The following is a 17,078-nucleotide window of genomic DNA, read 5'->3' on the forward strand; positions in this document are numbered from 1 at the left end:
TTGTTGAGGTTTTCTATTTCTTCTCAAGTCAATGTTGGTTGTTCATGCCTTTCTAGGAAGTTGTCCATTTCATCTACATTGTCTAGTTTATTAGCATAAAGTTGTTCATAGCATCCTCTCATTACCTCCTTTATTTCTTCAGGGTCATTGGTTATGTCTCCTCTTGCATTTCTGATTTTATTTATTTGCATCCTCTCTCTTCTTCTTTTTGTCAACCTCGCTAAGGGTCCATAATCTTATTGATTTTATCATAGGACCAACTTCTGGTTTTGTTGATTTTCTTGATTGTTTCCATGTTCTCAATTTCATTTATTTCTGCTCTAATCTTCGTTATTTCTTTCCTTTTGCTTGCTTTGGGGTTAGTTTGCTGTTCTTTCTTTAGTTCTTCCAAGTGGACAGTTAATTCCTCCATTTTTTGCTCTTTCTTCTTTTTTGATATAGGCATTTAGGGCAATAAATTTCCCTCTTAGCACTGCCTTTGCTGCATCCCATAAATTTTGATATGCTGTGTTTTCATTTTCATTTGCCTCGAGATATTTACTGATTTCTTTTGTAATTTTCCCCTTAACCCCACTGGTTGTTTAAGAGTGTGTTGTTGAACCTCCATGTATTTGTGAATTTTCTGACCCTCTGCCTATTACTGATTTCCATCTTCATTTCTTTCTGATCTGAGAAAGTGTTTTGTATGATTTCAGTCTTTTTAAATTAATTGAGACTTGCTTTGTGACCCAGCATATGGTCTGTTCTTGAGAATGATCCATGAGCACTTGAGAAAAAGGTGTATACTGCAGTTGTAGGGTGTAATGTTCCATAAATGTCTGTTATGTCTAGCTCATTTATTGTATTATTCAAATTCTCTGTTTCTTTATTGATCCTCTGTCTAGATGTTCTGTCCATTGATGAGAGTGGGGAATTGAAGTCTCCAACTATTATGCTAGATGTGTCTATTTCTCTTTTTAGTGTTCACCTCATGTATTTTGGAGCACTCTGGTTGATGCATAAATAGTTTTGATTGTTATGCCTTCTTGTTGAATTGTTCCTTTTATTAATACATAGTGTCCTTCTTTGTCTCTTTTAATTGTTTTACATTTGAAATCTAATTTGTTGAATATTAGTATAGCTACTCCTGTTCTTTTCTGATTATTGTTTGCATGAAATATCTCTTCCAAGCCTTTCACTTTCAACGTATGTTTATCCTTGGGTCTAAGATGCATCTCTTGTACACAGCATATAGATGGGTCCTGTTTTTTAATCCACTCTGCCAGTCTGTGTCTATTGAATTGGAAGTCTAATCCATTTACATTTAGTGTTATTACTGTAAGGGCAATACTTTCTTCTACCATTTTACCTTTTGGATTTTATATGTCCTATCTGATTTTTCTTCTTTTTACCTTTACTGATATTCTTCATTTCTACACTCTTCTCCATACCTGTCTCTCCTGTCTTTTTCTATCTGTCTCCAGTGCTCCCTTTAGTATTTCTTGCAGAGTTGATCTCTTGGCCACAAATTCTCTCAGTGATTTTTTTTGTCCGAAAATGTTTTAAATTCCCCCTCATTTTGAAGGGCATTTTTGCTGGATATAGAATTCTTGGTTGGCAGTTTTTCTCTTTTAGTATCTCAAATATATCATCTCACTGTCTTCTCATCTACATGGTTTCTGCTGAGAAATATACACATTGTCTTATTGGGCTTCCCTTGTATGTTATGGATTGTTTTTCTCTTGCTGCTTTCAAGATTCTCTCTTTCTCTTTGATATCTGACATTCTGATTAGTAAGCACACGTCTATTTGGCAAACGTCTATTTGGATCTATTCTGCTTGGGGTACAATGCACTTCTTGGATCTGTAAATTTAAGTCTTTCATTAGAATTGGGAAATTTTCAGTGATAATTTCCTCCATTAGTTTTCCTCCTCCTTTTCCCTTCTCTTCTCCTTCTGGGACACTCACAACATATATATTCATGTGCTTTGTGTTGTCATTCAGTTCCCTGAGTTCCTGCTCATATTTTTCCATTCTTTTCCCTTTATTTGCTTTTGCTTGTCTGATTACAGATGTCCCATCACCCAGTTCAATGATCCTATCTTTACCCCTTGAAATCTAACATTGTAGGTTTCCATTGTTTTTTTCATTTCTTCTGCTATGCCTTTCATTCCCATTGTTTTTCCCCATTGTTTTTTCAGACTTTCAATCTCTTCTTTTGTTCGTTCCTTGCTGTCTTTATGTCCTCCCTGAATTCATTGATTTGATTTTTGATGAAGTTTTCCATGTCTGTTTGAACACTCTAAATTAATTGTTTCAACTCCTGTATCTCATTTGAATTGTTGGTTTGTCCTTTTAGTGGGCCATATCTTCAGCTTTCCTAGTATGATTCGTTATTTTTTCCTGGCATCTAGGCATTTAATTTCCTTAATTACTTTACTCAGAGATTGTTTTCACCTTTTTTCTACCTAGGATTTTCTTGCTGGATGACTTTGTTGTCTATCTGTTCTTTGACATTCAGTTTAGCTTATTGTAGACCTCTAGCTTAGGTTTTGCTTAACAGATCAGAATTTTTCAGTTCTTGTTATCTTGTTTCTTGCCTTGTCTATATGGTGCCTTTCCCCCCCCTTAGAAGGGTCTACTTAGATATTATAAACCCCAGTCAGATTTTCCCAGACCAAACTGGTTTCCTCTCAGGAATAAAGAGTCACCTCTGTCAGTTTTCCATGAGGGTGAGACCCAGCAGGTTGAAAGCCTTTCCTATGATGTATGGACTCTGCATTTTTCCTATCCTGCCCAGTATGTGGTGCTTTTCTCCCTGCGGGTCCCACTAGCATAAGGTGGTGTGGTACCTTTAACTTCAGCAATCTCTCCCTGCTGGGGGCGTGGTTGAGACAGAGGAGAGATTGTAGGCTGGCTTTGCTTGCTTCAGTTTTCCAGACCCTGGGGTCTGAATTCCTTGAGGGAGGGATTCCACCTGTACTGGGCCCCACTGCTCTTCTGGGGAAGCCACAGCCTCCAGACAGACTCTCAAACAAGCTTAATTCTGCCCATGTGTGGGGCAGTTGGAGCCTGAGAAGCCCTGAAGCTGTATCCAAAGAGCAATCAAGCCATAGAATCATAGCCACAAAAAAGAGAAGAGAAGAAAAAAAATTCTTTTTGGAGCAGGACCCCAGTTCGTTGGGTTTGCCAATTAAGAGCTTAAGTTGGTACGTTGCTCTGTGTATTTCCAGCTCCTATGTGCCCCTCCTTTCCTTCAGGGCCCAGACCCTTTCAAGTATTTTGTGCTGTCTGATTAGAAAAACCTCTGGTGTTTTTTTTTCTCTTTTTCTGTCAGCCCTGCCCCCTCTGCACCAGGGCAAAACCCTGCAATCTCAGCTTTTACTGGAGGTTCAGCAGAGCTGGGGTCCTATTTTTAGTAGTCAGAATTTGTTAATTAATTCCACAATTGGACTTGGTTGGGCTCAGCTCCTGCTACTGGTAAAGTCCCTTTCCTTTCTCCTCTGGGAAGCATCCTGTGGGGGAGGGGCGCTGGCCGCCATGGCTTGGGGGACTCACGGTTCTGGGGGGGCTCGCAGCTGGTCCAGACTGGGGTATGCTGTGTTTCCGGTCACTGACGTGGCCCCAGCAGTTGTTCTGTACTGTTCTTGGCTATTTACTAGCTGCTCTGGAAGACGAACTAAATCCCACACCTTGCTAAGCCACCATCTTGGCTCAATTTGGGCTCAATCCAATTTATTTTTTAATATCTGAAAAAAGGGATCAATGACCTAACTATAAGAGCTAAAATTTAGGAAAAAACCCTGTGCTGGACATACTGAGAGATGCTATGTCCACGTCCCTGTTGTCTTTGCAGTGGTTACTTTGACCATGTGTAATTCTCCTTTTACAAGCTCGCTCCCCAGTGCCTAATCTGTGAGTTAGGTGAGACTACCTAAAACTGCTTCCTTTTCCCATTTCTCCACCTAGTGGACACCTGCTCATCGCTTCTGACACATCTCAAATGTTACCTCCTCTGGGAAGCTTTTCCTAATTCCCTTGGGAATAACTTTTCTTCCCACCCGTGCTCCTGTAGTGTTTTGTAAATATTTCTTTTAGTCCCTCCTGTGTTAATGTTCTAGGTGCTGGGTATATATCACATTCTGCCGCTAAGCTATGAACTCTACCAGGGAGTCCTTTTCTTTCTTAGCTCTTCCTTTCATTCCTTCCTCCATAGCAAGGATTCAGGAGCTATCTTCCTTGGCAGGTAGTCAGGTCTTAGAGCCTTCTAGAAAAACAAACTGCACTAGTTCAGATCGTTATAATAAAGAATCAGCTGTGTTTTTTACAGTATCTGGAGTACTGAAAATACCCTGTTCCTAGTTTCTTTCTCACTTTTTGGTTCCTTTGTTCATGGGATCATAATTTGACTTTAGTGTTGTAAGAAGCCAGTTTCTGAAGGGTGATGTGGGCTGTTGAGTTCCTCCTTAGAGCTGTGTAAACATGTTTGTGTTATCTATTTTCATACCCAGATTAAGACATCTCATCCAGCCAGCCAAATCCTTCCTCCCCCAAGCCTTGAAGCTGGCATCAGCTCTGAAGCATTTCCAAGTTGCCTGTCTGTTTTACTCTCATATGAAGGATGTGTTTTGGGTTGTGTCATTCTTTTTAAGCCACTTCATTTGCTTTTGGACTGATTAATAGCATAGCTATCCAAACTTGGACAGAAAAATCCAATTCAGAATCTGTGGAAACATGGCAATAAGAAGCTAATTACTTCATGCTTTCAATATGAATGAGACTCAAATACACAATCACTGCTTCCTTTTTCTATCTTTCGCTCTTGGCTATGCTGGCAAACCCTCCTTTTGTTTTGAATATGAGGGAATTTTTTGAGAACAGAAAGCATTTTCCCATACTCCACCTGCTGGATGGAATGAATAAAAGCCTCAGGGAAGAATCTAAATATTTAGCAAATACAAAGTTTCAAGTCTGGAATACATTTCACAGAGCCCCACATTTGAACCCAGGCCAGAAACATGCAGGCTGATACTGATTATTTGTGTCCTTTGGCAGAGGGTCTAGAAAGTGTTATAATTCAATGGCATGGGGCAAGGGGGAATAGAGAATGAATATGTGTATTTTTTCCATTTGGTTATCTTCAGATGTTGGAGAATGGAGTCCCTCCAACTTCCTTCTTCGGTCATTGGCCTTGACCTCCATGACTGGCCTCAGTTCATACTATGTCCCCCACTCCATGCTCTCCATCCTTGAGCCTCATGTGTTCCTTCCTGCCTTGACTCATGCTGCTGCCTCTATGTGGACTATTCTTCACTACCCATGCCCACCTCTTCATCTAATCAACCCTTAGTCCTCCTTCAGCTATCACATCACTTCCTCAGGGAAACTGTTGAGTAAAGCTTGTACATCTTTGCACAGATTTCTTTTAATCCCTCCTATATTATATTCTAACCATTTGTTTATATATCTTGTTCCCCAGCTAAACTGTGAACTCAGCTGAGTTTCCAGTCCTGAAATTCCAGGTGGAAATGAGAAAGGAAAGAAACATCGCTGATCTGTATGTGATTACAATCTGGGAGCCTGCGAACAAGAGGTAGGCTGACAATGCATGTCCCAAGGGCATGTAGAAAATTCTGGGAGCTAGGAGGGATGGGCCTGAGGCTGGAGGAGTGGACAAAAGTCATCTCTATGTCCTCAGCTCTGTATGACAGGGCTTCAGCATTGTTTGGACAGCACTGGAACTCTGGTCATGGTCCTTCTGAGCGTTGGGTCACCTCCTCAGCAAGCTTTACCCTCAATGCCCCCATGTAGAGTTCCCCAAACATCCAGATTTTTTCTCTATGGCATTTAGCTCCATTATTATTGCCTGCTTGGTTTGTTTTGGTTTTGGTTTTACATATGTTGAGGTTAAAAATGATACAGTGAGGGCAGTATGATGGTAGCTTACTGACAGAATTCCACCTGCCATGCCGGAGACTTGGGTTCAATTCCCAGTGCCTGCCCATGCGAAATAAATAAATAAATAAAGTGAAATTAACAATTTTGAACTGAAGAATTCAGTGCCATTTAGTATATTCACAATGTTGTGCAAACCAACTCTATCTAGATTCAAAATCCAAACCAGTAAGTAGTTTCTCCCCATTCTTCCCCACCTCCCCTCCCCCCAGCCCCTAGCAACCACTAATCTGTATTCTGTCTCTGTATTGTTATTTATTCTGGACATTCTATATAAATGAATCATGTGATATCTCGACTTTTGTGTCTGACTTCTTAAACTTATCATGATGTTTTGGGGTTTCATCCATCTTGTAGCATGCCTTGGATCGTCATTCCTTTTTATGACTAAATGTTCCATTGTATATATAAAGCACAATTTGTTTACCTGTTCATCTATTGATGGACATTTGGGTTGTTTTCACCTTTTAGCTATTGTAAATAATACTGCTGTGAAATGTATTTGCACTTGTTGAGTACTGTTTTCAGTGCTTTTGGGTATATATCTAGGAGTGGAATTTCAGGGACATAAGATAATTCTATGTTTAGCTTTTAGAGGAATTGCCAAATTGTTTTCCATAGTGGCTAACCATTTTACACCCCCACCAAAAATCTGTGAGAGTTCCTAATTCTTTGCATCCTTGTCAACACTTATTTTCCATTTTTAAAAATTCTAGCCACCCTGGTGGATGTGAAGTTGTATGTCATTGTGTTTTTGATTTGCATTTCCCTAATGACTAATGATGTTGAACATCTTTTCATGCGCTTGTCTGTTTGCATACCTTTCTCATTTTTAACATTGGGTTGTCTTTTTGTTGTTAAAAATTGTAGGATTTCTTTATATACTTTGCATGCCAGTTCTTTATCAGATATATGATTTGAAAAATTTTTTTCCATTCTATAGTTGTCTTTTCGCTTTCTTATCCTTTGAGACACACAAGTGTTTAATTTGAATGAAGTTCAATTTATCTTTTTATTTTGTTGCTCACACTTTTGGTATCATATCTAAGAAATCATTGCTGAATTCAAGGTCAGATGATGTTCCCCCTAAGTTTTCTCCTAAAAGTTTTATGGTTTTAGCTCTTATGTTTAGGTCATTGATCCATTTTGAGTTAATTTTTGTATATCATGGGAGGTAGGGATCCAACTTCATTCTTTTGCATGTGGATATCCAGTTGTCCCAGTATCATTTATTGAAGAGACTGTTCTTTCTCCAATTGAGTGGACTTGGCACCCTTGTTGAAAATTGATTAGCTGTTGATGTATGGCTTTATTTCTGGACAGTCGATTTTATCCTATGGGTCTATATGTCTATCTTATGCCAGTACCACATTGTTTTCATTACTGAAAATATGTAGTCAACTTTTTTTTGTTTTGTTTTGTTTCTGTTTTTCTTTATGTTTGTCTGGCCCTCCACTATTCCTGTCACTCTCCACATAATGTTTTTTTAACTTGTCAAACTTCATTTACTGTGTGATATTTTGATTGAGATGCAATAGCCCAGATGAGGCCTGCTCAACTCAAACTACCATAGGCCATAATCTGGGCCTTAATTTGGAGTCAATTAAGATCCTCATCTGGTCTCTCCAAATATAGACACATGAACTTGATCCCTGGGAACTTCAATGGAGAATCAAAAAGATTTTTATCCCTGTTTTATTATTCAATAATGTACATAATTATATTTATTATAAAAATAATAGCCTCTGGGATCTGTCCTGTAACTACTTGTTCAGTGTTTCAAAGCATTGAAGAATGCTTTGAAAACTATTGCTTTTTTATTTCTTTGCTTTGTATGTATGATATACTATATAATATAAAAAGTTAAAAAAAAATACAGGATTCCCATATGCCACCCTATTACTAACACCTTGCAATGGTGTGGTAATTCCATGGTTAAAGGACTACTGCAAATTTTTTAGTGAATTATAAAATAACTTTAAGAATTTATTGGCTCACACACACAGTCTGTCAAATTGTTCAAGTTTGGTTTGAAATTCCATTAAAATAGGCCATTTCAGGGGCGGGCCGCGGTGGCTCAGCGGGCAAAGTGCTTGCCTGCTATGCCGGAGGACCTCGGTTCGATTCCCGGCCCCAGCCCACGTAACAAAAACGGAGAAACAAAATACAATAAAAACAAGAAAATGTTTCCCTTTCTTCCTCCCTTCCTTCCTTCTCTCTGTCTTTCCTTTAAAAAAAAAAAAAAAAAAAAAAAGCTCTGAAGAAGCTTTATTAAAATAGGCCATTTCAAATGTTCCGATATTTCAAAACTTATACTTGGTGAACTATTTTTTGCTTTTCATATTAATAGTTTCCTTTTCACTTACTTAGATCTTTAGCTTCTTTAATCGATACTTTATACTGTTTAGCATATAATTCCTCTAAGTTTTTATTAGATTTAAACCTAAGTTTTTGACTTTTTTGAGTAATTGTAAATGATATTTATGATGGTTAATTTCATGTATGAATTTGGCTAGTTTATGGTGTCTAATTGTTTGGTCAAGCAAACACTGGCCTGTTGTTACTGTGAGCATATTTCTCAGATGGATTTGCATCTAGAGTCAGTTAATTGCATTCATGGCCTATTGCATCTACAATCAACACAGAGGTTACTTTCAGCAATGAGAGGAGACTCCTCATCAGTTGAAGGCCTTAAAATGAGAACTAGGATTTCAGCAATCAGAAAGAATTTTTGTCTCTACTCGATCCAGTCACCTTCTCCTGAGCACATTCATCAAGTTTCCAAATTATAGCCTGTTCTACAGAATTCAAACTTACCAATCCCCATAGTCATGTGAGCCAATTCCTATAATAAACCTCTCAATATTTATATATATTTATGTAAGTATTACTAAAATTTTTATAAAATGAAATGTTTATAGAATATAATAAATCTATTTATTTAAATCTGTCTAATCTCCTGTCAGTTCTATTTGTCTAGAGAACCCTGACTAACACAGTATTGTCTTTTTAATTTTGGCATCCACATATGCATTGCTAGTATATAGAAATAAAATTGATTTTTCTATGTTAAAAAATAGCAAATATTTATTTAACAGTTATCATATGGAAAATATTATATTAAAAATGCTTTGCATGCCTCCATCTCGCTTAATCCTCCCCAAAACCCTGTGAAGCTGGTACTGTTTGTATATTCAGAGTAGAAAACTACTCTCTTTGGGGTGGGCCACAGTGGCTCAGTGGCAGAGTTCTCGCCTGCCATGCCAGAGACCTGGTTTTGATCCCAGTGCCTGCCCATGCAAAAAAAAAACAAGCTACTCTCTTTGATGTATGGTTATAATCAAGTAATTTGATTTTAGGCTGATCAGTTAACCTATAGGTTAAGTAATTTGCCCATGGTTATAATGTCAATAAATGGGGGAAGCCAGAATTCCAACTCTGGTAATCTGGCTCCAAAGATATCTTCTTTTGTACATGTATATTACATTGTTTAGGGTTGATTTAAATTAGGGAATGATTAACAATATGTAAAGAAAATAACTTGAATGTACATGGTACTCTTCTGAGCTGCTCAGAGGGCTTGAAAGTCAGTAGCATTTTCAAAAAGGGAACAAAGACAAAAATGGACAGTTCTATATAGGGACTTTACTACTATAATAAGCTTTTTAAGAATAAGATCCATACTTCCTCGTCTTTGAATGCTCTGTATCTGAGTGTCTAAATATGGTTGCACCATATACCGACTTATTGCCTTTCTACTCTAAATCCACTCTTCTTTGCCTAACTGTGATACTGGAACTGGACCCTGTAAACATTTCTCCTTTGCCAGTTGATGCAGTGTGGGGCTTATTAGGACATTGGAGGGAGACTGCAAGAGGAAGGGGCTACTCTTTTGGATTCCTGTGCTTTTCCTGTGCTCCCACGGCATGGTGGTCAGAGGGCTCATCCAGTGGGAGACCTGGTGGTGCCTACCCTTCTGAGAGTTTTGCTGCCTCACAGGGGGTGGCTTCCCAGAGTTTCACAGCACCCCTGTGGAAAGCTCTTTGAGGTACATCAATGAAATTCTCCACCCTCCAGTGGGTCACTGCCACGCCATCTCTGATGAGGTCTGAATGTGATCCTTGAGAAGATGCCTTCTTCCAAATTCGCTCCTTCCTTGAACATTCTCTGTGGCCCTGGAGGTAGTAGCTGCCCCCCATATTTGCTATTCCGATATTCTTTAGAGCTCTCCTTACCTCTCTTAGCCATTAATCCCCTTTCATTAGTTACTAATTCTGGGCATTAAGATCCCCTGTTCATATTATTGGTGTGGTTTCCATCTCCTGACTGAACCCTGGCTAATACAATGGTAGGCACTCAATAAATGATGTGTGATGGATGAGTCAGTGAGGGAATTAAGGAAAGATGCTTCATTTTCAACTTATTGCTGCTTTTTTTCTTAAGGACTGTACTGTACTCTGTAGCCCTCTGCTCTATCAAACCCTTCCTAGCTGTCCAAGTTGCCTGGGAGTTACACATTTGCAAATGATCTCTAAAACCCATTTCTTCACTTCAATAAAATATAACACAACAAATTCCAATAGCACCAAGGATATAGAAACAACTGTCCCTCTCATTTGTCCTCTGTGAACACTGTCCTGGATTTACAATTTTGTCCTGTTTTATCAGAAATAATCTGGCCGGTCCTGAAGCAGGCAGTATTTCCCGGGTCAGTGTCAGTGCTGCTAACGTGGTGTTGTCATTTGGGGAGGCCACAGCTTTTACTATTCATTTCCAGAAGAAATTACTGACATTCCCAGGCTACGAACAATCCTGTTTTTCCAGATCCACGGAAAGCATATTAATATATAATAACATACCTATAACATTTTATTGATATGCTGAGGCATATCAATAAAATAATGTAAACTCTTGCTCCTATATGTATCTCTGGCCGGACTAAAAAAAATTTCCCTAAAGCAGGAAAACATGAAATGTGGAAATCACAATGAAGTGTGTTTCTGTTATGATTTACATACACTTTCTGTCTATATCTGCATCCCCAAACACAGTGGCCAAGTGGACCAAATCCTTAAATTTAACAAAGTTCCAGACAGAGAGTGTCTAACCCTTCATTAAGGCTGATAGAAAACACATCAAGGACATGGTGAGGTTTTCCTTGTTTGTGTACTAAAAGACAGCAATGTTTATCTGTGGAATATGTAAACTTAGCCTGTGTGACAGCGGGAACTAAGGAGAAGAAATCAATTTGGGAAATCCCTCCTCCCTACATCACAGACATTCTCAGACCCATCAGAAGACTCAATAACTAGCTACTGCAATGTCTCCCTTCTATAGAGGAAACCCACCCACTGGCTTCAAGCTGTGTGTGACCAGTTTTCTATTCTTAATTTTGTATCTAGGGTAAAAAACTAAGTAGTATGTTATGGTCAATATGGCAACCGCCAACCGGGTACAACTTTGTAGACAGATTCCTATAGTCATCCAATCCATTTCTCTTGTAACTTGAGCTTTGTTAGATGACTTTTTGGGATCCAGAGTGCTAAGATGTAAGATCCCCAAGCCTGAAGCTCTAAGTCCCCTAACTGGATGTTAGAGTATATTTTCTGTATAACCAATGGCAAAGGGAATTTCTTTCTGAGGGTGGGAAACAGGTTTAGGGATTGGAGTGGGAAGGAGGGAGGTGCCACTTTTTAGGAGCCATCATTTCAGTATAATGGTTCTCAAACAAGTCATGTCTCGTAATCTTGAAATAGAGAACATACAAATCCCACCGCTTGGTTGAACTTAAAAATACTTGCATTGTCACTTATAGCTTCTGAAAATAATTTTTGTTGATTTTGGAAAGTTCATTTAAAGCCACATAGTTATTGATGCGCCACCGTTACCATACTTGTTAATATAACAGTCATCCAAAAAAAGTGCCTAGAGTTTGAGATTCCTCTTCTCCCACCCAGCCCATAGCAAATAGGACATCATTCAGGTAAATATGAGAAGCAGTGACGCCATTTCTGTTTTTTTCTTTTGCAATCAGATTCACCCACAAGAGACCAATTCTTCACTACCCTAAACCTCCTTAAACATTTAGGTCATAGAATTGCTTTTTTTCAGTTGGCTCAGCAAGGATGGAAAGTTTTAAATTCCTGTACAAGCTGCATTCCAGCAGCAACAGCATTTATCTTATGACTGAGTAAATGAATGGTAAACTGTTTTTTTTAGGTAGATAAGGGGTGAGAGGATAATTTCTCAAAAGTGAGGGAGTGGAGTGATACTCGGAGGCCCCGGGTTTATAGCCATTTCCTGGCTTGGTCTGCTTTTTATGATGTGCTTATAAGTGATTATGAAATTGGAACTTTTGGAGCAGGAGAGAGGAATGAAGTGAAGACTGTGGGAATTAGGGAGAGAATGACCTCAAGATTCAAGGTGATGAGAATTCCACAGGAGGGGGAGAGGTCAAAGTCTCAGGTTTTCCAAGAGCAGAAATCTGCTAAGACCAGCACTGAAGGCAGCAGTGGGTGCTTGTGGAATCTGCATCGTTACGTTCATTGTGCATGTTTAGTCTCACACCAGGCTAAAAGAATTCACAAGCCACCAGAGCAGATGGTTCATGGGGGACAGGATGTCCCCATGGCTTGTTTATTGAAGAATAAACCATGACTTTGAAAACACTGAAGTCATAACACAGGACCCTAGTTTGGCCTTGCTGTCTGTTGCTTTAAGCCAGTGCTGTTCAGATGGTGGTTGTTATTCATTAGTGCAGTGAAATCAGTCTAATAGATTTTTGACCAGTATTTTTTAGTGGAGTGCAATAGAAAAGTCTGGGTGACATTTTTGTGAATTTTTTTTTCAGTTGAGGTTAAGTGTATGTGTGTGCAGAGTTATGATGTAAAATGCAGTACTTACTGTGGATCAAGCCCCACAAAGTAGAAAAACGTTACCTTAGGCAATATTAAAGGAAAAGGAGGGATTGATTAGAGTATGCAATTAGCAGAGTGAGCAAACCCTACCCAAATGTTTTTTATAGGTGATGCACCCACATGTGTGAGGGTGAGTGTGCATGTGTATGTGTGAGAGATCTCATTTTGCTATGATGTGTTACACATAACAGTGTTATTCTCTCCTAAGAATAAGAAGCAGTAAGATTCAGAAATGTACCTAAGAAGACTTTGCTTAGTCTGATCATTCAGAAAATCTCATGGGTGAACCTCCAGCCCCACATCAGGGCTTAGATGAGATACAAAAGATATTCTCTTTTGTCATTGACTTAAGATTGTAAATAAATCCTTCATTTTTTTTTTTTTCAGGTCATATATCTTTGCCTAAGCACAAGTTGATCAACTCTTTAAAAAGTAGCATAATTTTTTATGGCTTAGACTGTGAAGAAAAAATATAACTGAGTTACTTATTGTACCTGGCTGTTCAGGGCACACACTTCTCTAATGTATCTATTTCCCTGACAGAGTCCATGAAAATCGTCAACATGGCCTTAAGTTTTCAAACAAAATGAAAAGTGTTTCTGCCTTAGCTTTTCCTGTCAGCCTTAAAGTCTCATACATGGTGACAAAAGTGTAGGAAGCAAAGCAGATACATCTCAGGGATGCTGGAGGTAATCCTTTGATAGAAAGATGATGCATCAGGATGCTGAGAAACTCAGAGGCATATCCACCTATTAATGGAACATTTATTAATATTTGTAAGGTACATGCTGTGATACAGGAAAAAGAAGACAGTAATGCAAAATGGCAGACAACTTCTTCATCAGAGGTTTGCTTTGCAGCCCGGGATTTCGGTTGATTTAGGCGGTATGCTACAGGAGCCTGAGGACTTGGCCTCCGTTGCCTGCAGTGCAAAGCAAGACCTGATTCTTCAGTTACAGACTGTGCTCCATTCCGTTTTCTGTAAGTTCACACTGTTGGTCATAGGAGGCTTTAATTGGCATCCCTTCCAAGGAAACAGAAAAAGAACCACCACCACCACCACATTGAAAACAACCAAAAGCACATATGCTCCCCACACTTTGTACTGTCAGGCAGCTCATAACAGTTGGCCTGAAAATGAATCCACATGAGAGGCACAAGACAGAGAGCACGGCTACAAGACTCATTGAAGGAAGAAAGAGCCATAAATGTGTTTCCATGTTTAAGGAGCATGTTTAAAATGGAGCAGGGAATAGCCTGCCACTCTCTTCTTACAAGATCCTTACAGATTATTTTCCTGACTTGAAAGCAGTACCCCTAAAGCTGATATGTCTCTGCCCTTGAAAATGTTAGCTTTGGCTTGCCATGTCTTCTGAGACTTTGATAGGAGTTTGTCTTATGCTGGGGTTGCCAATTCTTCTAAAACCTGGATTTCTGTTACTTGCTTCTTGCTCAATAGGAAATACAAAGTCTATGTTTTTACGTAACTGAAAGAAGTGAATCCATAGCATCTTCCATCATAAATATAATGCCCTGGGAGAGAAGACAGCAGCAAACCAGACAGACAAAGTTCGCAAGGTGTCCACCACCCAGTACAGTGCCTGTCACACAGTAGGCACTTAATACATGAACGATGACTGGGCCAAGGGTGTCATGTCACAATGGTGTTTCTACTACAAAGTTTGGGTCCCGGCTTCATCTATTAGCAAAGTGTATAATTTTTCATGGTCAATATTATAATTGAATTTGATTCATATACTCAAAATTATGAACCATTATAAATATCTTGGATTTCCTCTCTGGGTATCTTTTTCTGGCCAAATCCATAGAAGGCGATGTCAAGCTACACTGCATTATCCCCAACTTGCCTGCAACGATTTACATAAATAAACCAGAATCATCTTATCCAAAGTTACAAAAAGAAAAGAGTTGTGAAGTTGTTTTGCTGTACAAATACAGAATGACGTTATTAGCCATAATGTTAACTTATTTAGTTCAATTTCTCAATTGCACTATCACATTGAAGTTTCACAAACCATCGTTTTTCTGTCATTCTGAATACACAGTTCAATTACTAAGGAATTATTTTCCAATTAATAATTACTTCTAACCTGTTTAAACCATGAGCTTACGCTTTCATAAACTTATATCACAATTACCACATCGTTGCTTAAGAGTCCCCATTTTCTAAGGAAAATTTGTTTCAGCACGGTGGAAAACAAAGAAAAATCTCATTTCATACAACATGTGCTATATAAGTAGAAGATAATTGAATAGCTTATCTATTGTCTCCTATTATTATCAGCCTCAGTGGCTGAATGCTAGTCATTTTAACTGCCTTCCAGCTATACATTTTAAAATATGGTTAAAGCATACACAATAAATTTAAATGGCTTATGAAAGGTCTTTACATGGCATCAGAACCATATGTCAGAGACAAATGATTTTTCTAATTTGCTGGCCACTTAGGTCAAGTTTACCTGAAGTGGGAAGCATATTTATACAAGGAATCATAACATAAATGGTCTCTTGGGAAAAGCTGTTTGTGAGGGTTTAACATTTTTTAAGTATGCTTTTGTATATCTTCTAAGAGGGCATTTTGTAGACATCGGGTCAAAGCGCCTTGCAAACTGTGCTGCTCGATACAGATGGAATTAGTGTAGATGCTGCCTGGCCGTTCAGGACTGCGGGCTGTGTATTTTGGAGGCCAAGGGGAGGGATGGGGGTTTGAGCCGCCTTCATTTGAAAAACATTCTTTAGAGCCTTGCAACTTAAAGTATGTTGGAGTAATACAGCAGCATCGCAGCCCTGGGAATTTGTCAGAAATGCAAAAACTTCACCAGCTGCACTGAGTTGGAATCTACATTTAAACAAGATCTGCAGGGGACACTGTCCTGGGACCCAAGGGCCTCTGCTTCCCGGTGGTTCAGGGTGTCACTCTCTCTTTCCTTCCCAGTTATACAATCCTTCGCTTTGGGAGGCTAATTATCCCATGGGCCAGTGTTTCCATTTCTTTCTCATCACTCCCACGCTCACTCACCACACCCAGGTGGATTTATCAACATCCCAGGTCCCTGCTTTTATCAAGAGACCTCTTCTCCTGCTCTCCACCCGACAACACCCAGTGGCTTCCTGCTGCCGAGTGACCTTGGGAAAGCCAAGCAATTGCAGTAACTCCTGAAGCTATGAGTTTATTCTGCTTTCTCGTGGCTGAGCCCCACCCCCTTCACCTGGTCCACCCATACCCATCTCCTCTTCCCATCGTAAACCCCTTCTGTTCTTAGGGAGGGGATCTCTTTCTCCCTGTTGCTACTCATGGATGCTGCCCTCCTCCAATTTGCTGATATCTGTGGGGTGTTTTAAAGAAGGGGAGTCATGCTAGACATGTGGGGGAAGAGCAGACAAGATTTACTCAGTAGAGGGAAATTGCCTGCAGCTATTTGACAGAACCGTCGGCATACGTCACCTTGGCATTGAGAGGCACAGCCTGTAGCAGTTGCCGAGAAGCAGCTGGTCATCCAACCCAGACCCAGACCGGCCAGCCAGAGAACCCTAGAAGCGATTTGGTCCCTCTCTTCCAAACTGTTGCTGGGGTAAAGGGCTCTGCAACAAAGTGAACTGGGCATTTAGAAGCGCTTTGCTTACAAATTCAGGTCCTGTGGGCGGGCCAGGGGTTAGCGCAGCCAATGGTCAAGGGAACATTCTGGGGTGAGCGGGATGAGGACCCCCTGAGACGCCTCTGGGATGGTCAGTGCCCAGAACACATTTCTCTAATCAGAGGAGACTGGCAGGGGGAGAAACAATATGGCTTTCTGGCCATAGTGAGTCCGGGGACCGCGTTTGCTGCTTCCATTCTTCTTCAGCCCAACGAACCAATTCTTCTCTGCGTGCTTCTTGGATGTGTAGGTGTTGTAATGGTTTTCCTCCAGCCTCTCCAGGAACAGGCACTCCTCGCTTGGTGTCTGCTAAAAAGGGAACACCAAAGGAGAGGAGAGCGGTTAGTGAGGGGCCGCCTCCAGGGACTGGCTGTATGCCCTTGGACAAGCTGCTGCAGCTCTCTGTGCTCATTCTCCTCCTCAGGAAAAGCGGGGTAGTCACGACACCTATTTCAGAGGTGGTGGGGACTCAGAGCAGTGCCCGGCACACTGCGGACCTTCAGTGCATGGTAGCTGCTTTTTCCCGCCCCCTGCCCACTTGCCATCCTCTGGAGTCGGGACTCCACTGTT

The 17,078-nt window shown here is 40.0% G+C and overlaps 1 protein-coding gene and 1 long non-coding RNA gene across 6 annotated transcripts in view; one reads left to right on the forward strand and one right to left on the reverse strand.

Moving 5' to 3' along the window:
• Positions 1–17,078, forward strand: part of LOC143663919 (uncharacterized) — a 458,967-nt gene that overhangs the window by 312,571 nt on the left and 129,318 nt on the right. For all 3 annotated transcript variants that reach the window (XR_013166227.1, XR_013166228.1, XR_013166229.1), the window contains one exon: positions 5,460–5,573. This is a non-coding gene — a long non-coding RNA (uncharacterized LOC143663919). The remainder of the gene's footprint in view (positions 1–5,459; positions 5,574–17,078) is intronic.
• FGF1 (fibroblast growth factor 1) overlaps positions 13,599–17,078 on the reverse strand; it is a 118,974-nt gene continuing 115,494 nt past the window's right edge. For 2 of the 3 annotated variants that reach the window (XM_077137289.1, XM_077137290.1), the window contains one exon: positions 13,599–16,817. In XM_077137289.1, coding sequence (XP_076993404.1) covers positions 16,623–16,817 — 195 coding nt within the window. In that variant the 3' untranslated portion in view covers positions 13,599–16,622. The remainder of the gene's footprint in view (positions 16,818–17,078) is intronic. The other variant, XM_077137291.1, reaches the window with a different exon arrangement.

Source organism: Tamandua tetradactyla, chromosome 20 (genome assembly GCF_023851605.1).
Source record: "Tamandua tetradactyla isolate mTamTet1 chromosome 20, mTamTet1.pri, whole genome shotgun sequence".
NCBI lineage: Eukaryota > Metazoa > Chordata > Mammalia > Pilosa > Myrmecophagidae > Tamandua > Tamandua tetradactyla.